The 23,182-nt window shown below is 40.2% G+C and overlaps 1 protein-coding gene across 1 annotated transcript in view; it reads left to right on the top strand.

Moving 5' to 3' along the window:
* Nucleotides 1–23,182, top strand: part of ak5 (adenylate kinase 5) — a 76,446-nt gene that overhangs the window by 6,058 nt on the left and 47,206 nt on the right. The window contains exons 4-6 of the mRNA XM_023410914.2: nucleotides 3,219–3,391; nucleotides 7,807–7,920; nucleotides 19,005–19,196. Coding sequence (XP_023266682.1) covers nucleotides 3,219–3,391; nucleotides 7,807–7,920; nucleotides 19,005–19,196 — 479 coding nt within the window. The remainder of the gene's footprint in view (nucleotides 1–3,218; nucleotides 3,392–7,806; nucleotides 7,921–19,004; nucleotides 19,197–23,182) is intronic.

Raw genomic sequence — 23,182 nt, 5'->3', positions numbered from 1 at the left:
TTTTTCCGGGTGTTTTGAGTGTAGCCCCACCTCTCTCTGGTAGTATCAGCGGGGGAGATCTTGTTGCATGTCACTCACTGTGTTAGACACTCACGCTCTCCTAATCTGATTTCCTTGATGGGCCTGCATTAACCTGTCAAATACATTCATTAATCTTATGAATTAAGCACGGCAGCTGCATAGAAAGAGTAATGACACAGGTTTAGCAGGACCGAAAAAGGGCTGCTATTTATAAACCCTTACAAAAATAGTTTATTTCAGGTTTTATATAAGCAAGAAAAGAACTTCAGTGTCTGATAAAAGCTTTCAAAAGACCCTCTGACAGCCTTCTGCTACAGCGTGTTTTGCTTTTGGTGTGTACCTGGGATGTTCACACTGTCGATGCGTGTGGATGATAGTTATTTGTCCTTGCAGCACAAAGCTACTTCCTATCTTGTCTTTGTGAGCACATTGTGCCCTATTTTAAAGGGAGAACAGGACGACAGCAGCTGTCATCTCTTTGGAGGATCATGGCAAATGTTTTGTCTGCCAGGTTCGCACAGAGAGAGAGACAGAATGACAAAGACACGTGTGCTCAGGAGGAGGCTGGGAGGGGACCGGGCATGTCGAGCATTAAAAAAACACAAAGATGTAAGATAAAGTGCACATTTTGCTAAATACATATTCAGACATAGACATTCAGACATCAGATGTTATGTTATTCCGCCCACCCTTTCTCGCTTCTACAAAAATTTGTCAGAAGGAATTATAATAGAAAAACACTGGAGTAATTAATATGAATGATAATGGCTGCATTCCATTTGGATGTGCTAGTTCGATGGTGCTAAAAATGTCTGTCATGAAAAATGTGTCCCATTCATTTCCCTCATATATAAAAATTAAATTTGAAAAAAGTCTCAGCTTTGAACCTAACCTAGTCAAAATGAATCACAGTTTTATGATAATATTCTTAGACACAAGGTCAGCATGAGTGGTGCTCTCTCGTGCGTTAAATATGAAGCTACACCCAGGAGGCAGTTAGCTTATCTTAGCATAAAGACTGTAAACATAGAAAATAAACTACCCTGGCTATTTCAAAATCCATCAACATATCTAAAGCTAATGTTGTGCTTTTGGACAGAGCCAGGCTAGCTGTTTCCCCTATTTGCAGGTTTTGCTATTGCTACATAGCCAACGTTAGCATTAACAGCTGTTTACTTACCAGTCTAGAAGAGTTCGACCTTTATTCCTTTTTTCACCAAGAGCTGTCTCTAGAGGTGGAAAGCAATGCCAATGTTAACTCTTGCCCCTAGTAGTCTTTTCTTCTACTGAAGTTAGCATGCTAACCAGCTAGCCCCTGCAGATCTCATCACTTTGCAATAGTGACTCATTGTATCCTCTAATCTGCCCTGAAGATGCAGCACTAATCAGAGGGTGTATTATATCCTCTTGTATTAAAAAGACACCACCACCACAAGAAACTATGTTCTGTGGCAGAGAAAACTTTCAACTAGCCCCTTTAAGCTAAGCTTCATATAGCTTCATGCTTAGCATGAGGAGAAGGGAGTATTATTAATCTTCTCTTTTAACTTTATGATGAGGAAATAAGTGATTGAAGCCCCACACAACATTTTGTGATGATAATATTAAATTCTTACAAGTAACAATGTGAATAGCCCTATGCTATCAGCTGACAGAAAGTATATATTCAGCACGGTTGCACAGCTGCAGTTTTTACTGCTTTTCCACAGACCAAACAACCATGAACTTGACCTTAGCACACCTCTAAAAGCCTTAGTATGCTTCAAACAAACTAGGCTGCATGTGCTTGTCTGCCCACGTCTAAAAGCAAAAGTGTTTATACCGGTTACAAATGGCCACACTCAAAGTTGGGTGCCTTCATAGAGAGGAGCGAGACACAATTTTCAGTTTCTCATTCATGGCAAAATAGTTGTGTTAAGAATGAAACAGGAAACTGTGAAGGTAACTCAGTCTATATTTACTTTCATACCTCTGCACATCCAGCCAGGCTCTGAGTAAAGTGACCATGACTGACAGAAAGTAACAAACATTGTCAGACCCCCTTCCCACTCAATCTCTGGCAACCACTTTGTTCAAAACATGCAGAGGCCTTAACCCTAACTGTAAATCCTGTAAATCCTGATTATTAATCCCAGTCTTAAGGCAGACACTGGTCCGGATACCTGCAGGATACAGGCATCACTTGGAACTCAGCAAACCTTTCAGGGACACATTACAGTCACTTTGCTGAAACTTGCCTGTCGGAAATGGATGATCTAATTTGAATCCAACCAAATAATATATTTAACAATCACTGACTTGTAATGATTTTATTCACTTGGGTGCACACTCTTCTCCTCGTCCCTAAAAAAAACATTTCTGACAGTAGCGCCATGATGGAATAAATTACCAACGACACAGCTTGTTCTCTGACTAATTTCACTTCACTCTGGCCTGGCTGTCAACCAGGAGCGATTTTGGAGCGGTTGACATTTCTATGGTAACAGTAGCATCTCTAAAAATCCTGGCATGAAATTCAATGCAGTTGTCTATCAGGAAAGCAGCATTCAAGTTGTCAGATGGCTTTTACAGGCAGTTACACAGGCCTTTCACAAACTGACGGTCCACACAGAATCAAAATAATATAATATAATTTCAGAATATAAACTTTGTATGTTCTGATTTTTGATGGAATTATAATTCATTTGAATTCTGTTGCACTACGATGGTAAGATGTTCAAACAGGAACTAACATGACATACAGGCTATTCATATTTCATATTTACCATACTATGCAGCATTAGGCCTTAAGAGCCTTAAAAGCTGTCTCCACGCGCGTTCTTTTTCCCGCTGAAATATGGAGAAAAAAGAAGAGGATTTGTTAGCAAATGTAGGAGGTTCACACATACCTGCCTACACACACGCACTCTCACACACACACGCACACACACACACACACACACACACGCACACACATACACAAAACACACATAAGCAGTAACACACAATCACACGCTAACACCCTCTCTCACACACACACACACACAAAGTCTCACAGTCTGGGATTCTCTCACACACATGTGCCTACGCTAACACACCCACACACATAATGTTTCACACTCACACAGATATATTTCACACACACACACACACACACACACACACACACACACACATTTTTCCTCCCAAAACATCAACAGCTCTCCCTCTGTGCCTAGGTGGCCCTGGCAGCGGCAAAGGAACACAGTGCCTGAAGATCGCTGAGCGCTACAGCTTCCAGTACGTGTCCGTGGGCGAGCTGCTGAGGAAGAAGATGATCCACAACGCCACCAGCAACAGAAAGTGGAGCCTGATCGCTAAAATCATCACCAACGGAGAGCTGGCACCACAGGTAGCAGAGTAACAGAGAAGGAGAGGGGGAGAGGGGGAGAGGGGGAGAGGGAACGGGGGGGGTTTAGTGTTTCTGTGAAAGAGGGGACAATATGAGACGGATGACGGATGAATGCCGAGTGTATCCAGTCCCTCTCAGGTCATTGTCGCAGCGTGCCTGTAACAAGGGACTAATTAGCAGCTTCTATATCACAAGTGCGCTGGAGAGAGGGATGTTGTTCCGTCTTATTAGTGTCCTTCTTTGCAAGATAATTAATCTGGCTGAGAGGAAAATGGGCACAGACCGCCGCTGGTTGTTTGTGCTCCACTCTTGCAAACAGTGTATCGAAAACACACGTGGAGGCCTCACACTTTCCAGTTCAATGTGTATGAAATTAAGATTAAAGATTGTATTTGTACATATCCAAGGATGAAGGAGGGACAAATTATAATTACTATGCACTGATGTGAAGTATTTACTATGGCATACCATATGTTTTTTGCTCAGGAAGTAGAGCTGGTCATCACCTTATTCACCCCTAATTCATCTCGATGGCGTCACTATGCAGCTGGAATTAAGACATGATCAGTCGTGACAGACTATAAAATCAAGGTCCACTTACTAGCTTTTTCTGGAGCTTCTTAAGAGGATGGAGCTGACTCTGGTGTCACCACAAAGGTTCATGTATGAAAATCCCTATAGGTGATGTGATGACACCGAAGGAAGTTCAATAAGCCGAAGAAGACCATGGGACATGGTCAAAAGTTCAGGAAAAAGCTTGTAAATGAACCTTGAGTTAAGAATATTTTACCGCAGATTTGTGTTTTGATGCAGGATGGAAGACAGTGCGTTGACTTGAGACCAAATTCCAAACTTAAAAATACAAGAAATGACCAAGAAATTAAGATGACTTTTTTTCACAACATCTATGTTTTTGCTTATCGTGTATCTTGCAGGTTTAATTTCCTGACAATAAGTAAATCATGAATGCAACCTTTTTATCTAAGTCTCAAATGTCATGTTTGAGTTATCTCACACACAACAAATAACATAACTCAAAATGACAATGAAATGTTGTGATGGATTTGAAATAATGGATGGCATATCTAATCCAAAGTTAATTTTCTCAGTCTACTAAAATTAACAGAAACTAGAGCTGCCATGAACAACAATAATAAACTTTATTTGTAGAGCACTTCATGCCAAAACAAAGGTCCAATCCAATCCACACAGATGCCCCATTTAATAAATAGGTTGAAGAGACTGATTATTGTTCTTAATAGAGACTTTAAAGAAATTCCTGGCAGCAAAAGGAAGGCAATTCCACCAGTTTAAAGTTTAGACAGAGGGAGGTTTAGTGTAGGTGTAGGTGATCTGAGGTTGAGTGTGTGGGCAGAAAAGGAGACGGGGGGGGGGGGGGGGGGGGGGGGGGGGGTCTTTGGAGTCAGCACAGGAAGCATGATGCATTACTGATGCAGAGTAGTTCAAGGATGTAACATGGACACCCTGCCCCCTCAAGCTTCGTGACTGGCCAATAAGTGCCTACCTCACCGTTTATCATCCCTTCACTGGATGTCTGGCACGACATTGCATCTCCCTTCTGGCCGTTCACCAGGAACCAGTGTGATAAACAGCAATGTAGGCCAAGCTGCAGACATATTTGATATGATAAAGTGACTTTGTGGCTGTTAGGCATTTAATTTCCTGCCATGAATAGTTTAGCAAAGCAGGTTATAATTTGGTTTCTTAATGATTTTGTATGTCATGGTGAGAGGATGAGGCATAATTTTCCCCTGACGATAGACTGGCCTGCGTAAATATTGTTTCAAGATGTACTGAGAGACATATTACTGATTCACAGCTTGTCTTTAGTTGGGCCATAGTTGTTTCCTATTTTTCTTACTTTAAGAGTTCAGTTTTAAAGGAATAGTTTGACATTTTGGGAAATGCGCTTATTCTTCTTCTTGCTGAATAATAGATCAGACAAAAGATCGAGCTGTCAACTAAATACGAAGCTACAGCCAGGAGTTGGTTAGCTTAGCTCAGCATAGACTGGTAGACTGGCAACACGGAGAACCACATAGCATGGCCTGCAAAGAAAGATAATAACATAACCACCCATACGACCACAGCTTGTCATTTTTATACTTTGTTTCTTGTATGGATTAAAAACACAAGTACAACAAGAATTAGAGGTGCCTTTGGATAGAGCTAAGCTAGTTGTTTCCCACCCCCGTTTCCTTCTTTTTTGCTAAGATAGGGGGTAACCAGCTGCTGGCTCCAGCCTTATATTTAACTGACAGATATGAGAGGCGAATCAATCCTCCCATCTAATTCTTGGCATGAGAGCAAACACTCGTGGGGAAAAAAAAGAGTCATGCATTCATTTCCTCTTGTCGTCTGGAGTATGTGACTGTGTTCGACTGCGAAGCCATCTCAGTTCTGCAAATGATTCAAAATGCAACAAGCACACAGCATCACTTCACTGACCCTCAGCCAAACACCAAATCAACTTGAAGTTCTTGCTGTTTGTCTGTAACTCACTGCAGGTCATGTGACTCAGTATATTTCTGACCCTCTGTTCTCTCGGAAATCCCACAGGTCTTCTCGTAAGAGGCTCTTGGACGTTCGACAGTCTGGTCTAAAATTAACGACTTGTAGCACTTTTGCCTTTATATTCTCAGACTGTGGAAAAATCTCTCGTGTTAAGATGGATTCAGCAGGATTTTCAAAACCAGCTGGAGACCCTCATTCTAGATACTTCTAGTAGGGCCTATACAGTATATTATTCACTATGTACTTATTTCCACAAGGAATTAATGCACTTTACCATTTTCCACCAACAAAAACAAATTTATATTTTTTTTTAGCAGCTATCTCCTTCGTGCAATATAGTGTGGGGCTTTCGCATCTGTCACAGCACACAAAATCCCTCAGCTGGATTGGTCATTTCCAGTGTCGCCTCACCACAACTCAAAACCCTGACAGTTCATTCTTAACATCTAACCAAACAATCTCAAGTTTAAGGAGCTATAAGTTTTTGCTATTGCTACATTAGCATTAACAGCTGTTTACTTTAACGTTGCAAGTTCAGCATCAAACCTTATTCCTTTACTCACCAAGAACTGTCTCCAGCGGTGGAAAGCGATGCCACTGTTAACTCGCGTCTTCTCCTCAAATTAGCTGATGAATCTATAGACAATAACTGATAGTTGTAACCATATTTTCTTTCTGCCATTTTGTTTAGGCATCTAAACCTATATTGAGTCTGAAATGTACAGTGTGCTCTATGTATTGTGCGAGAAGCAGTTTACGGGTGCTAATATTACAATTGTGCAACACTACATAAGGAATGGATGAGGAACACATGTATGGGGAGTAGTGAACAAGGGAGAGATTTTGGATAGAGCTTTAATGAAGATTCTCTCCAGCTGCCTGTCTGCTGTATGATTGCTGGTATAGAATTATAGATAGATTGTTTGTATTGGCGTCAGAGATGATTGTCTGACCTGGCATTCCAGTGAGAGCTCAGACGTGACGCCACGAAGTGGATCAGAGGGCTTTTCTTAGATTAGCTTTTCTCATTTTATCATACACGCATACATTAATCTGTTCGATGAAATTGAGATTAGGTTTAATCTCTGCGTAGTCTGCCGGGCCACTGCTCACACTCTGTGGTTGGAGGCAAATTAAACGTCTGTTTTAGTCAGCGCTGGGCAGAACCACGGCCACAGATGTTATATTTAGATCAGGATATTGCTCATGTATCGCTGCCATATCGCATGATGCGTTCGACCTGCAGAAATACATGCGAACATGCTGACCTCCTGCAGCCATGATGACGTGAGCGATGCTGAAAGATGCTGGCAATCTCTGCCCTCAAGTGCTCTCAAGACAGTGGGTCTGCTGCATTCAAGAATATTAAAGTACAATTGGATAAACAGATGAATTATGTTATGTAATTCTCAAATGTGCTGTTTTCCATTCACCTTATTTATGATTCTAAATCAGCAACTCTATCAATTTTCAAGGGCTTTTAAATAATCCACAGCCTTGATTAATATACACTGGGAATTGCAACAACAACATTAAGAAAACGAATCTCCTACTCCACGCTGTTACTGGAAATGCAAATTATAATTACAAATATAAACTTTTTTTTGCTTTATAATTAGTAGCTGAAATGCTGAAATGACTCTAGCTCTGCACTGAGAAAACGTTTGGCATTTGAAATGGGGCAAAGGGAAGTTAAATGTGGGATTGGAAAGCTAGAAATCCAAGCATCTGGCTAATTGTTGATTTATTTGTATTGATCAAAAATCCAATGAACTCCCTGCAGATATGGTAATTGTTTGTTATTAAGCAGTAGAAATCTGAGGCGGCAAGTGATGATAATCATGAATCATGTTGCTGTTTTTCTTTTCTTCTTTTTCCAGGAAACCACAATAACTGAAATTAAGCAGAAGATTATGAAGATCCCAGATGCTAATGGTATCGTCATAGATGGGTTCCCTCGAGATGTCGGACAGGCCTTGTCCTTTGAAGACCAGGTGAGTTCCTATCAGGGATTGTCATACTTTCCAGATGCTACTCACATCCAATCATTTGAGAGGGGGAGTCACCACAGAACCACCACGTGAATCCATTCTGTAACTCGTCTCAGTGACAAACCCATCAACACTTCAGAGAGTTCTGCAAACGTGGAGAATAAAGGGAGCTTTTTAGTTGCTCATTGACAGTCTTCATATTTATGTCAGATTTTCTTTGAGTTCAAATTCAGTCCAAATTTAAACTAGACTGCAACATCTCTTTCTTAAGCACTATGATTTCCCTGGTTTACATGATGACAGTCACCATCAGTGTGTCATTTAAACAAATTCTTTGTTTGCATAGGGGGAAAATTGGATTGTGAACACATGATGGGAACACATCCCTCCCCATGTTGGAATACAGGATGTTTTTCTTTTGGCATCCAGACACGGCATCAGAGTCACTGTTGTTTTGGTTTTTTTGTGTGTGATGTAGACACAGCCAAAGTTCTTATCTGTGAGACCAACAGAGAGTTATTCAATTGGCGCCTGCCAGATGCCCAATATGTAAATGATTTGTTTGAACACCACACACTGGAGCTGTTATCTTTTCTGGTTTCACCTTCAGTAGCATGAGATCTAAGGATGAAAGTGGTTGGGTGCTCCATGGTTTGAGTCACATCACCAGGGTTTGATGTATTTGATATCAGAGGCTGCACGGTTCTCTGTAGGTCATTGTCAGGGCATTTAGACTCTTTGATGAATTATAAATACTTAATCAGTTGTATAAGATTATCTAAAAAAAGTTTTGTCACCAAATGAGCAATCTCCCAAGTGTAGCTAATTAACTAATGAGGATTTAATTATAAAAATAATTTTGCATCTGTTTTACATCAGAGGGTTGCATTTTTAATCGAAATTTGGATTTCCCTTTTTTGGGTGGGGAAATGTCAACTGTGATGACAGCTACTGTGCATACTTGATCATTTTTCAAAGTATAAACATGTCACATTTGTGCTTACACGCCTCTGGGTGGGTGTTTTCCATGGCAGCAGCTGACTGACATTTGAGAGCCGAAGTTGTTAGGAGACATACTGTCAACTGATTGGAGATCATCACCGCTGGCAATTTAAGCCATCTGTCCCTTAACTACATTTAACATTAGCTGTTGATGTTGCAACTATTTCCAACTACGTACACTAATAGAGTTTTATAACAGACATAACTTATAGTAGAGATGGCCTTAGTTCATTTCTAACCAGCGATTTGTTCATATGGGTCCCTTCAGAAAAGAACATGGCAGCAGGTTCTTCAGCCTGCTGTGGGTCCATTAGGAGTGTTAAAAAAATATATTTCATATCAGCACTGATGCTGAGTTTACACCCTTAATGTTAACAATTCCTTAAATCAGCATGTTTAAGCTATTCAATTGTGAAATGCTTGTTTTCCATTTCACTGCCACGTCAATACTCGTCAATACATACTAATGTCAATGTCAATACATAGCCTACTAATGTTCCTGAAATGCGAAGGCAGTGGCTCTGAGCAAGGACCCTGCCCTTTGACTGGCAGACTGCGGGTCAGTTCTGTTGTGAAGCATCTGCCAGACTAAAGTGTCCTTGAGCAAGACTAAAAATTGTCTGGCAGCGGCCACTCTGGTTGTTTTGACCTGTTTCCTGGGGATCCATTAAGTATTATCTGCCAGTTGTGTCAGAAAAGAAAAGACTCATAAAACACATTGAAAACACCAATGTGAATGGGAATAAGCAAAGTAAGTAAGATAGATGATAACGGATGCTCATACAGACATTACCGGATACCCAATTATAGTATATAGTTTATAGCAGTGTTTTTGTCTAAGCTGAAGCCCCCTAATGAAAATATATCCTTTACACTTGAGTGGCCAATTCTGTGACACAACGGTCGATTGCTTTTAGAGGGATTGATTTTCTTTATCACATTTTAACTCACTTAACATTTATCAACTATTAAATGAGCACTTCAATGACATTCATGGTAATTGGGGAATGGGTTGGGGTCCATCTGGGTCAGTTCAAATATAGACTTACTTTATAATCTGGTCATTTTAGCTGCATTACAAGGGACCAGAGGGATGGACATCAGAGTCTGAAGTCCCATTTGGACAGGGTTAATATTCCAAGAGGAGATTAAAAATTTGCTGTGCTCCAAAGTCACTAAACTCATTGTTGTAGCTGTTGCCAAATCACAATGCGCTCACTTTGTCAGCAACATTTCTATACTTCTGTAAGTTTTGCTATTGCTACATAGCCAGCGTTAGCAATAGTAGCTGTTTACTTACCAGTCTTGGCAAGAGCTTCAGCCATTGTCATTTACAATACAAGAGGTTATAATACATCCTCTGAGCAGCTTTACTTCTTCAGGGCAGCCTGAACGCTTCCGTGACTCGGTATCAGAAAGTAACAAAATGATCCGACCAAGCCGGGGCTAGCTAGTTAGCATGCTAATTAAAGTAGAAGAAGGGATAGAGATAGAAGTAAAACAAGATGGATGCTTGCCAAGAGTTTCAGCCATTGTTACATTTACAAGACAAGAGGTTGTAAAACCTTCTCTGAGCAGCACTACTTCTTCAGGGACACTAGGGACGTATCTGAAAGTGATGGCTCAGTCCAACTGGACTGGGGCTAGCTGGTTAGCATGCTAACTTCAGCACAATAAAAGAAGTTTTAGAGATAGAAGCAAAACAAAACTGTTCGTTCCCACTGCTGGATACAACTCTTGGTGAGTAAAGAAATGAAGTTTGATACAGAACTCAACGTCTCTTTTAGACTGTAAACAGCTGTTAATGCTATCATTGGCTATGTTGCAATAACAAAACTTAAAAATAGCTCCTTTAGCCTAAATAACTCACTGATAATAAGTTCCAGTAAGTGTAAAAAGTGAGTTTAGAAACTGAATTTAGTCTGTAAGGTGACTGTGTTGAAATGCCCACAAGCTCCGATCAAATAATTCGTTTTCAACATTAGATTAGAAAGGAGAGGTTCTGCTCACTCATTACACACCACTTCACTAAAGTTGCTTGACGTGGCTCGTTCAGTCACTGCAAAAGTGAACGTATCCATTGACAGGCCATGTATTCTGTTAATATGTCACTTAAGGAAGCATTTAAGCAGAGCATGGATGTAAATATCAAGCACCATTATAGTCCACAAACTGCAGCTCCCCAGCGGCGCTGAATGGTGATTAAATGGGTGTTTGTGGGCTCCTGCAGAGGAAACCAGATGGGGCTCTTCTCAAGGTACCATTTAGTGAACGATGACATCAGGCTTTATCTTGTCATCTTTCTAGTTAACTCATGTGAATGGCTTGTTTATTTACGCAGCCAAGGCCAAACAGCTGGCTCTATAGTATCTGGCTACTCCAGTTGGTTAAGTTAACAAACAGTGACTTTCTGTCTCTGGCATTATGTTTTGTATTCCTTCCTCACATTCAGTTACATGCTGGATATACAATGCAAATATATACAAGCATAAATGTAGATTTATATCTAAATAAAGCTCCTTCACTTGAATTTGAAAGTGTGTCCCAAATTTTGTATGTAATATACATAATATATAAAACTTTTGTATATAGAAGCACACACACACACATGCTAATGCATAGATAAAGTACAACCAAAAACTTTCTCACACACACACACACACACACATACACACAAAGACACGTAAAGAAGTAAAGAAACACACATATATACAAGTACATAATACACAACTAACATATTACACACAACTAAATAAACATGTAACATATGTGAACCTAACATTACACTGTAACAAGTGAGACTCAATATGAAAATGTTTTCAGATTTGCGTTGGGAATCTGCTCAGTGGTTGCAGTTAAGGTTTTGACTGTCCTGTTGACTTTGCATATTACATTTCATAAATCCTGCTGTGGATTAATGAGTCCGCTGCAGATATGATGGAGATTAGCATTAGCATTTTGTGATTTTGTTTTTCAACACAGATTTTTTTTTTTGGCTGGTAAATGTATCTCAGAGGTTTTTTCCATCTAGATAGGTTCAACTCACTTTAACAAGCTGCAAAAAGTAAATATTACTCCGAAACTGAATTAAGAGCTTTACTGTCCTCTCTTGGAGAGAACTTCAAAGATATCTATTATATAGGTGGTTTAAAATTGTCGCCACAAAAGCTTTTGGTAGCCTCAGTACAAAAATGTAAACACTAGATATGAAAATCTCTAATGGATGGACGGATACATTAATACAGACCTGCTTTACGTTTTGTTTTTTGTTTGAATTTCTTTTAGGTCACAAATTAGCATTCATTTCGTCCATGTTTGTTTTTCTGATTAGAAAAGGTTATTTTCACTGAAACTTCCGTCCATGCCTGATTTATTGCACCGTAAACTGTTCCAGGCGTTGTGTATAGATTCTCATCACACTGACCACTGTGGACAACTTATCCTCCCTCATGTCTTCATTATACTCTCTCGTCTCCCCGGTAATTGTACATTTTCTCCCTCTTTCTCTGAAGAGATCCGAGTCTCAGCGTAATGAGAGCTCATAATGTGCTTGCTGCTGTCTCCCGGTCCACCTCACCTGACAACGGATTCCACTCAGTACATTACAGCCCCTGTCTGGAAGCTGCCTCAGGAAACAAGACAAAGAAACGAGATGATATATATATAAAACTAACTCATGTACGGAGAGAGGGATTTCTAACCAGGCAATACCCACTCCATCAGCCCCCCTCCCCCCAAATTGCAAATTAACAAGCATTTTCACATCCAGGGGCACTAGAAGTCTCATAATTAAAATTTTATCCCATCTCTCATCTTATAATTTGGTAAATTACATTTCATAATAGATAATCACAGAAATTTGAATCAGCTGAATAGACTTTTTTTTTATTGTCACAATAGTATTTAAATTGCTGCAAAAAAAAAAAAACAGACTACTAAAAAGGGTTGATGACAGGTTGCAAATGGGCCCCAGGGTTAGATAAGGGCCAGAGGAAGTTCAATGGAGATGAAATCATGTAGATAACACATGTATACAGTTGTGTTTATAATTGTGTCCAGGCAACCGCTCAGAAACAGCTCATACAGTCATTGATGATCGAACGGGAGCTGAGGACCACTTAGCCAGTGATGCACAGATGCCGCAGCCCCTGGGATTTACAATTGAATTAAGTGACAACTGGTTATTAAGGGGCTTTAGCTCAGCTCAGGAGCAAAGAGAGAAAATAATGGTGGTATGCTTTGACAAACAAGGGTGTTGATGATGAGGCCACTTGGCAGTGAGTGAGTCCAGATCCCAAATTGTCAGCCCCCAGTTCAACTAAAAACCTATATATAAAAAAATATGTAAATAAACTAATGAAATAAAAACGAATTAACATTTGTCTAAACGTGTTCAGATTGATCCAGCTCCAATCAGCAGGACAAAAGCCATGTTGTCTACAACTGCTAATGTTAAATATGCAGAAGCTGTGTTACATAATCGAAGTGTAAGGTGTTGGGAAGAGATAGTTTTTAGTCATGCACAAGTAATGTACTGTGATTATACTGTATGTACTGATTTACTTCTCCTATCTAATCAAATAATTATATACAGAAAAGTCAAAGTACCAAAGAAGAGGTCCATTTAAACAAAATGTGTAGTTTTATCTGCAACCAATGATTATTTCACCTTTTGGTTCGTCTGACAAATACTGTGTTAAATAACCAATTAATCATTTGAAAATATCAGAAAATAGTGAAAAGTTGCCATCACAAGTTCCCTAATGTGACATTTTTGTCCCTAACAACCATTCAAAACCCAAAGATGTTTAGTTTCTCTGCCATATCAGACAGTACTTGATCGTCTGTGTTGCTGCAAGACTCATCGCTGCGCCTACATCTGTGTGTCAGACTGAGTCACATCAAGCTGACATCAGCCTACCATTAAAATGGGCTGATTTGCAAACCATAACTTTACAGTTCCAGAGGAGGGTTGTAGAGACCTTGACAGGGCTAAATCTTGACTTTCTAAATGACTTGCAAACAGACTCTGTGCTGCTTCAAGCGTCAGACAGTACAGCTAATATTCTGAAAAGTTCAATACCTTATTTTAGATCCTACATTCCCCGGCACTGTGTGAGCTCAGGGGTGACCGAGTGATTCTCTGAGGACCCACAGTATCCATTTTCATTAGTCTCCACACACTCCATGCTGCTACTCTGCCCTTTACCACATCACAGCAGTCATTTCTGAGGCTGCTCCTGTGCGCCGCTGCAACCGTCCCGCTCCCCTTTATAGCCGCCCAGAGAGACCGTCCATCCCTTCATCCTCCCCTCGAGCCTTTTTGCAAACAGTCCTATTGAGTGTGGAGGTGTCTTTTTCTCTATTTATCCCTGTCAGTCTCCCTGTGTGAGTGTCCGAGTTCACGACACACACATATAGGATTTATATATCAGTTTTGGTAGTCATCAATCAAGTCTTTTATCAAAGAAAAAAGACCAAACATGCATCAGTTCCTGCCTCAAACGTGAGGACTTGCTGCTTCTCTCTGTTTGATATCATTCAGTTGGACAAAACAAGTACGTTTCTCATCAGTTGTGAGGCAGTGCCAGTCGGACATTGATCAGTTTGATGAACGAATCTGTCACCTTGTCTCGTAAATAACGATCACGATGGTTTTGGAAAAGTGGCAAAAACAGAGCAGCAGCTGTTCCGCTGTGCGGCAGCATGTTCGCTGTGTGTCGTTACTCTCCCTGCAAATTCCCCTCAAACATCAGAGGGAAATTCAACATAACGCCCTGAGAAGAGTTTGAAATTAATTACTGCATATTGCAAGTGCACACGGCTTCATCCACCTCCTCCCGTGAGATTTCTGGAGGCTTAAGGGGAAGTTGAAAAGACAGTAATGTTATATAATTCTTCTTATACAAAGCTCCCCTGCTTTACCAGACCAAAAAAAAAAAAAAGCTTTCACCTCTTTCATTTCCTGTGAGGTTACACCGAGATATATATTCAGTGTGAATAAGCAGAAAAAAGTGTGAAGGTGACATTTACAGAATCTGTACAGGTTACAGATGAAGGCTAAGGCTCATCCTTTACTGTCTTCACAGATGAAAACCTGGGTTTCTTGTCACTTTGGGACAGAAATCATGGCTCTCAGAAAACCCAGGTTGAACTTCGATAATCTTAATATTCATTAAAAAGGTGGATTAGTGGAGAATTTTTAATAAACTGTTTAAAGCCTAGAAAGTTGATTAGTTACACAAAAGAGAATAAATCAAGGACTGATTTGATAATCAGTGAATCATTTATGTCATTGTTTCAAGCAAACATGCAAAATATTGGATGTTTCCTGGTTTTCAAATATGAGGATTTTCTGCATTTCTTTGTCTTAAGTAATAGAAAACAGAGAATCTTAGGATTCTTGACTAGTGGTTGAAAGGTAGAAGCAATTTGAAGCTGTCACCTTGGGCTGTGCATAGGCTCCAGGAACGCATGGTGAAATGTATTGTGCACTGCTTTGGTTCTGTTCGTTTGGACAAGTAAAGATTAATACCACTCAAACCTCGCTGAGACATCTGAGTATGGAAGTCTGTTGTCCTCCATTAGAACGGCGGGATGGCAGCTCGAGAGGAAACGGCTGGGCTTATGGAGACAGATTGAAACGTCTGATAGTCAGCAGCTCCACATACTTAAGAGAGCCGAACAGGACGAAATTAACCAACTGCAAACAGTGCTCTGGATTGATGTTCACATTCAGCTCTTTCTTCATGTACCAACCTTAACTGGTATGAACCCCCGGAGAAGGTCAGTCCATAACGATTAGCTCCACTTTGAATAGCTGGAATCAGATTTGGTTTTAAACGACCTCTTATCTAATACGAGGCCTGGTTCACCAAAGTAATTAAAAAACTTGGTAAAAACCTGGTCCAAAAGGTTTTTACCCAGTGGTTTCAACCAAGCAAAAATAAACAGTATGAATGTGTCAGACAAATTCCTCAAATGTGAAAAACTGCTCAAAAGCAAGCAGGCTATATTTTGCATGTGGGAGTATCAGTATTATGTATGTAAGGTTTTGCCTTATCAAGGATGTTGACTTTCCTCTGAAGCACAACAGGAAGCCACATTTTCTGAATTTCAGTACTTGAATCTCTGCCATCAGTTTATTTCTCAGCTTCTTTTTTATTTCCTTCCTTTTGATCGAGAGCGTTTAGCAGAACGTGCACAGCGCTTGGCACAGCGATCAGGTCAACATCTCAACATCTGCCTGCTTACGCGCCGTATTTAGGACTGTGAGTGTGAACTGCCAGCATCGTTTTAAATACAGTAGATGCGTCTTTACTCGCTGATGTGCAGATGGTAAATTTCTGAAGACACTCCTGATTTTCATTAGCAGTAACTGTGGGGTCTGAAATCTGAGAAAAAAAAAATTTAAAAAACAACGATACAAGTGTGGTTACTATGGAAACGTAAACTTTGATTTACAAAGACTGACTGGAAGACTGTTGCCGGAGTGGCATGCGCCTGAATAAACAACACCGTCGGAGCTATTTTTGGCTCTGGCAGAGCACCAGATCAAACACAGACTCAGGAGTGTTCATCATGTGCATTTCATCTAACACAGGAGGCAAAACAAACGGCAGATTATGGGTAGTAATAAACCACTTTCTAGGCTTTTTATGGAGGAAAGTCCCTGCTGGTGGTGGGATGGGTGAGCAGATGTCAGGTCCAAGATGAGGAGATTATTTAACGCTCTGACCTCTTTATAAAACTGGAGGCCAGAACCATAGAAACCAAGTTACTTCATTTCAATGTTTGCATTAGATAGATAACAGTATCCTACACTGAACTTTAAATACCCAGCGCACATACGTCAGTCTGTTTGGTTTACATACTCGTTGGTTACTAAGGAATGTCTTTGTGTATTGGACTTTGTGAAATAGAAGCGGTCAAGCTCATTGGAGTGTCATAAATTAAATATCTATTACTTAGATCAGTCAGTGCTGTTGCTGACAGCCTGACCTTTTCCCTTGAACCGAAATAGTTCATTGTTTATTTGCCCTCCATTATATCTTGGTAACAGGTGCTGTAGGCCTGTCGTAATCATTTCATCATCTCCTGATTGTAGTAATTTTAGCAGAACAATATCATTTTCCTCACAGCTTGATGTTGATGTGTCCGAGGAAGCCGGAATTCGTTTTAGCTAATCCTTCCCTACTTACACTATCACTGGTTACCGGTTATATTTCTACACACGTTCACGCTCTTAATGCTGCTTCTATTACTGAATTATCATAGGTTCATGTGTGGAATTACACTGATAGATGTCTCTATTAGTTTGTCAACCCCATTTTTTTCAGTGGAGGTAGGTCAAATAACAGAAACACCTCACTGTATCATGCAATTCAGTTTAACAGCACCGTGAACTATATTCTCCAAGGTGATCATGAAGCTGAATCAACACCTCGCCAGAAACTCAACAGTGCAATCTTCATGGTGGGAGGATTATTGCAGGATTGTTGCATTAGACTGCATTATGTTTAGCTAGGTGTACCTAATAAACTGGCAGCTGAGTGTAAATCAGAGCTACACAATTTCTACTATGTATTGTTGGTTCTGTACATTCATTTAGCTGTATGTATATATATATATATTGATATTATATATAATGGTTAGATGAAGCAATAAAGGTGAATCTTTTTTTTCCAGCTGTGTCAGTGCAGTGCAGGTCTTACGGTGGTTATTTGCCACATATAATTTGTTGTTACTCTTTATCAAAACAAGGTTCACTACATAATAAAATGCTTTAATTGCATATTAAGTTCTGGAAATAGATTAAAGCTGCACTAATCAGTATTTGTATAACAACAATAAGATGTAATTGCTATATGTAATGTGAAAGGCTCTCATAGTTACAAACAATCAAAAAAATTGATCTCTTCAGTCCGCAGTTCCCCTTCACTCTACAGAGCATTTTAGCATTTTGGTTTTGCAAAGCACAACTTGCAGCACAATAAGCAGCTGCAGCACAAACAGACAGATTAGACAGGACAAATAGGACGATGGACAGGAAAATTAACGTGAATGTCGCTCTGCTTTTGCTGGACATGTAAATAGGAACCTGTTTCCTAAGATGTTCACCATGTCAACTTTGTAAAGTGATGATGTCAGTGTTGTGTTTTGTCCCCTAGTAGCCAAAATAATCAAGTAGTGCTGCTTTAAGCATCTCTCCTCATTCACTATTTCAAATCACTTTTAAGCTTCATTGGTTCAGAACTGCTGCAGGACAAGCTTTAAAATTAACATTTGCGCAGCAGAACAGGTGAAACAGAAAAAACAAATAAACCAGAGAAGAATTATTTATATGCAGAGTGATCAGTTTTCTGGTTGGCAACAAAGAGTAATAAGTAATCACATCATTATTCACACAAACGGATGAAATGGGGGAATGGGCTTTCTCTTCACGTCTGATCTCGAAATAGAAAGCTGTCGTCACAGTTATGGGACAAAGCTGCGCGTGTGATCGCACTTTAAAAGTCATTTTCTGTTACGAAATGATTTTTTTTTTTTTTAAATACTTTCATGTCGTCGTCTGCGGTCTCGTTTCTCTTCTGTTTGTCTAACGCAGCGAGCCGGGGCAAAAACAAAGAAAAGCTGTGTGCGGGGCAGATAATGATGTTCTCGTCTCCTGTCGGGAGAGCACAGTGTCATCCTGTCCGCCTCACAATCACACCTGTATTAAAGCTGCATCATCAGAGGAGCAGCTGCAGGCTATTTCAAGGCTTCAATCTAAAATCTTCATGGCACTGATTCAATCCAGTGAAATTCAGGCGGGGGACTTGCTCTAAAATTAATTTAAAAAAAAAAAGGAAATAAAGAAAAGATATTCAATATTTTCAGACTTTCCTGAGAGCAAAGCATTTATTCTTCTGTGAATTGAAGTGTTGACATTTTGACCTGAGTGCACATAATTTAAAGTTGAGACTACGCCTGCGCTGGTGCCCTGGTTTGGTGGAGTTTCCTCTGGGTCAGGTCAAAATGGAAATCGCGTATGAATGAGAGATTTGAGCTAAAACTTTTCACACGTCTTTTCTCCCTATCTTTAGATCTGCACTCCTGACCTGGTGCTGTTCCTGGCCTGCACCAACCACCGCTTGAAGGAGAGGCTGCAGAAGCGAGCCGAGCAGCAGGGACGACCCGACGACAACCCCAAGGCCATTGACCGGCGCCTGACCAACTTCAAGCAAAACACCATCCCTCTGGTCAAATACTTCCAGGAGCGCGGCCTTATCGTGACGGTAAGGCTGGTGGAATATTGTCTGTATATTTGTGTGTGTATGTTTACATAGCACACGCATGTCTTTGAAAGCAATCAAATATGTGTGTGCGTGATTTACATCTCGGTGCCAACACAGGAAGTAGAGCGAGGCAAGGCAGGAAGGAAAGGGTGCGGAGGTCGGGTTTGTGGATGAGTGTGAAGAACATCTGACTTTTATGCCAGAGACAGGAGATAGACTCACGTCACACCACCACCACTGATGCCACACTCACTCATCATGTGTCGGCAGTCTTATTACAAAACTCCAGATAGAATGACGAACTTCACAAATTATTTGCCAACAAAACACTATTGATTTGAACACTGAGAGAACAAACTGAAAGTTTGTTTGGATATATACTTTCAGGTATGTGCATAATCATTATGTTAACATAGCCAAAGATATGCCTCATGATTATTAACACACACACACACACACACACACACACACACAAGAAAGCAGAAAGTCATCAATCTTCCCAAACTGATTCTGTTTAGCTGCCGATTCTTTTGCAAGATGAGGGGCAGACTGTTGCTGTTAATTGGAGACCGCTGGGATCTTCACCAGACTGTGCGCTTTGGTGCGGAGGGGGCATCGAGTTGCCCGTGGTGTGTGTTAGGCAGTTGCTAATAGAGCTATTGACTCCTGCAGCCAACAGGAAGCGGCTGCCCACACTGCTAGTGGGAGTCTTATTGATCTGTCTGAGTCTCAGCGCTGCGTCGTCTTCCTCGCAGCAGAGGGAATACTGAATAACCGCCCCACTGTATCACTGTGAGACGCAGATTTTGTTTTCATTGTTTTAGATCGTTGTCTCTTTAAATCAAATACACAGGCTCATCTCCAGAGTAAATCGCATTAACTTTGGAAAGAAAGAAAATGTAACCAGATGTACTCCAAGGAGTCTGAGCCTGCAGTTTTTGAGGATAAGTGATGCTGGGGATCCAGACTCATTGGATTGAAATCCTGTGTCTGTATTCTTATTGCAAAAAGCACATTTTCTCCTGTGGGATTTCTTTTCCAATATCTTTTAGAATCTTTTTTCTTTTTTTTTTATATAATCTGCTTGTTGGATGATTGCCTGACTGTCTCTTTCCTCCTGCTCTCGTGTTTTGTCACAGTTCACAATTCTGTATACATGTTTGCCATGTTCCTGCTTAGCCTGTTAAGGTTTCCAAGAGCCTGTACCAGCGAGCAATAAGCCCGTTTGTCAGAGGGTTCATACCGTCGCACACCTACAGGCTGTTTGTTTCAAATTCAACTAATCCACATGTCTTTGGGCTGCGGGTGGAAAGCAGAGCAGACCTGGGGAGCGTGTCTCCGCACGATTTCATGAATACACTAGAATCCTGCTTCTTGCCACCTCACCTGTGTGTGGTATGTTGTTGTGGTCCAGCCTTGGTGATGTTAATCTATGTCACTCATCTAGGAACAAAAAAAAAAAACATCCATTTGCTGATTTCGGTTGTGATTTCGACCACTTTCCTCTATCTGCTTTTACAGGAGGTTTCCTGTATCTTCAAGACTGACATTTAATGTTGTGTATCGCAGCACTATTTTGGTAGTGACTGAAGTTTGTCAGGAGCACCGAGTGTCGAAAACAGTCAAGTATCAAAAGTGGGCAGCAAAAAGCTTCCTCACATTTGTACTCTTCTTTATTTTTCATCAGCTTCTGATTTAGGCTAATTTCTGGTGTGTTCAGACAACAGAGTGGCAACTAACAATTATTCTCAGTATTGATTTGTCATGAACAGCATTTCCTTGATTAATCAGTTGATTGTTTGGACCATAAAATGTCAGAAAATAGCAAAAAAAAAAAAAAAGAAAAGGTCCATCATAAGATGTTATCTCCAAATGTCACTATTAGTCTGAGCAACGGCCCAAAATCAGAGAGATATTCACTTTACTATCACAGGAGACGAAGGAAACCAGAAAATATTCACAGTTTAGGATCTGAAACTAGACTGAATCTATTTTCATAGTGTTTCACAGTCTTTTGTTCTTCTTTAATGTTGGAAGCAATGTACAAACAAAGTGTATTACCAGATCTGCGTGGGTACTGTATACATTAGGTGTCTCAATTACACTATTTAATCTTGGCTGTTCACAGAAAAATATTTATTCCCTTGTGGTTAAGTAAGAAATCTGTCATTTTCACAGTTTGTTTGTTGTTGGTGGCGACTGTGTGCGCTCCCGCAGACACTTCACAGCCTCTCTCACTGAGAGAATAGATATAGATATATTCACACTCTAAAGCATGGTTATTATGATTTTATATTATTACCCAGCAGCCCTCTGTGTCAGCCAGAATAATGAAAAACAATCCACCTCAGCATGAAGCTACAGTAAACATCTGTGAGGTGAAGCCACAGACAATGGTGCCCCCTTTTTTTTAATCAAAGCACTTTAGACTATCTTTGCTAAGAAAAGCTCCAGACAGAAAATTCTAATAATAAACTTTATATATATATATATATATATATATATATATATATATATAGATAGATAGAGAGAGAGAGAGAGAGAGAGAGAGAGAGAGAGAGAGAGAGAGAGAGAGAGAGAACCTATGCCAACAAAGGATACAAAGCACTTTACAGCAGAAATACACTGAGAAACAATACAAGTAAAATACGCGAATGAAAATAAGTTGAGCAGAATCAATAAATTGTCTATAAATGGGATAAAAGACTGCAGCTTTGTAGATGTCAGGTGTCGTGAATTACTTTATAAACTCTAAAACTAATTCTAACACGTTTAGACCGCCAGTACAGGACAGTTAAAGTAACATGATCCCATTTCTTAATTCTAGTTCAAAGCCCTTTTTGACTAAGACAAGAAAAGAGAAGCGTTTAGTGTCTTTAAAATGAGGGCGGCTCTAATCTTCCTCAACAGACGAGCAGCGATAGAATGATTAAAAGGGAAGTTGACATGCAGTGTCGCAGGTTTTTGGTATGGGATTTAACTGAACTTGTAACTTCCTGTTCAGACAGAGTTGAGTTGAACTGAGAAAAAAGTTATTTGCTGTTCAGTGAATTTAAATCCAGTGCGCAGTCTGGAGGTGAGCGCACAAGGTTAGAAAGACTCATCAGGTAGCTGTGAGTCATCAGCATAACAATGAAAAGAGACACCAAGATGGCGACTAGTGACGCCGTTAGGTTAAAAGAGGAGTTGTCAAAGCAGGTTTGCCTTCTAAAGCGGGTTTTCTGCAGTTATGGTGAAATGATTTTGCATGTATCACCGAGCAGTGGCATGTCATGTAGTTACAGTGTACTGTAGTTATATCGTTTGTTCATGACCAAAGAAACACTTGTTTTAACCCAAATGACGAGATAACCAAAAACCTAACCAAGCCATGATCATCATTATAGTAACCATGGTGACGAAGTGTACGCCACTCTCAGTATAGTCCACGGTTGTGTCTGAAATCACTCACTGTATAGTCCACTCTATAGTGAGTTTGCCATTTTGTAGTGCTGTCTGACTGTATAGTGAGTATTATTATACCCTACATAATGGACTCACAGTATCCCACAATGAAAAGTAGTGTACAACCGATGGTCACTAACCAAGCAACATATACCATCATGCATTGCGCTCATGCTGCAAAACGGTGCGGCGAAAATGACCTAAGTGTCCAAAAGTTTTTTTCATTTTACAGATGAGCTCACTAAATAGTAAATTTCTGCAGCCTGCTACTTGTTGTAACTCTCTCCACATCCCCCATTCCCCATGGAGTCAACTTAATTAAGACACACTGACTAAATGATTCTGAAGTACTGTGTTTCTTGTAAATGAAGGCACGTTGTGCTGTAAAACTGTCTCAAGCCAAATTCCCCACAAGCCCATTTGGGCATTTTATCATTCTCAACACTAAGTATTTGTAATTTGGTGAATTGTGGACATGACATCACCCGTCTGGGCTTATCGTGGATATGCATTTAAATATTGAATAAACAATGATAGATTGT

Source organism: Seriola lalandi, unplaced genomic scaffold, assembly GCF_002814215.2.
Source record: "Seriola lalandi dorsalis isolate HSWRI2012SDOR001 ecotype SW California unplaced genomic scaffold, Sedor1 jcf7180002054441, whole genome shotgun sequence".
In the NCBI taxonomy this organism is placed as follows: Eukaryota; Metazoa; Chordata; class Actinopteri; order Carangiformes; family Carangidae; genus Seriola; species Seriola lalandi.
The sequence above is the reverse complement of the archived record's forward strand: the minus strand, read 5'-3'. Positions and strand labels throughout refer to the sequence as shown.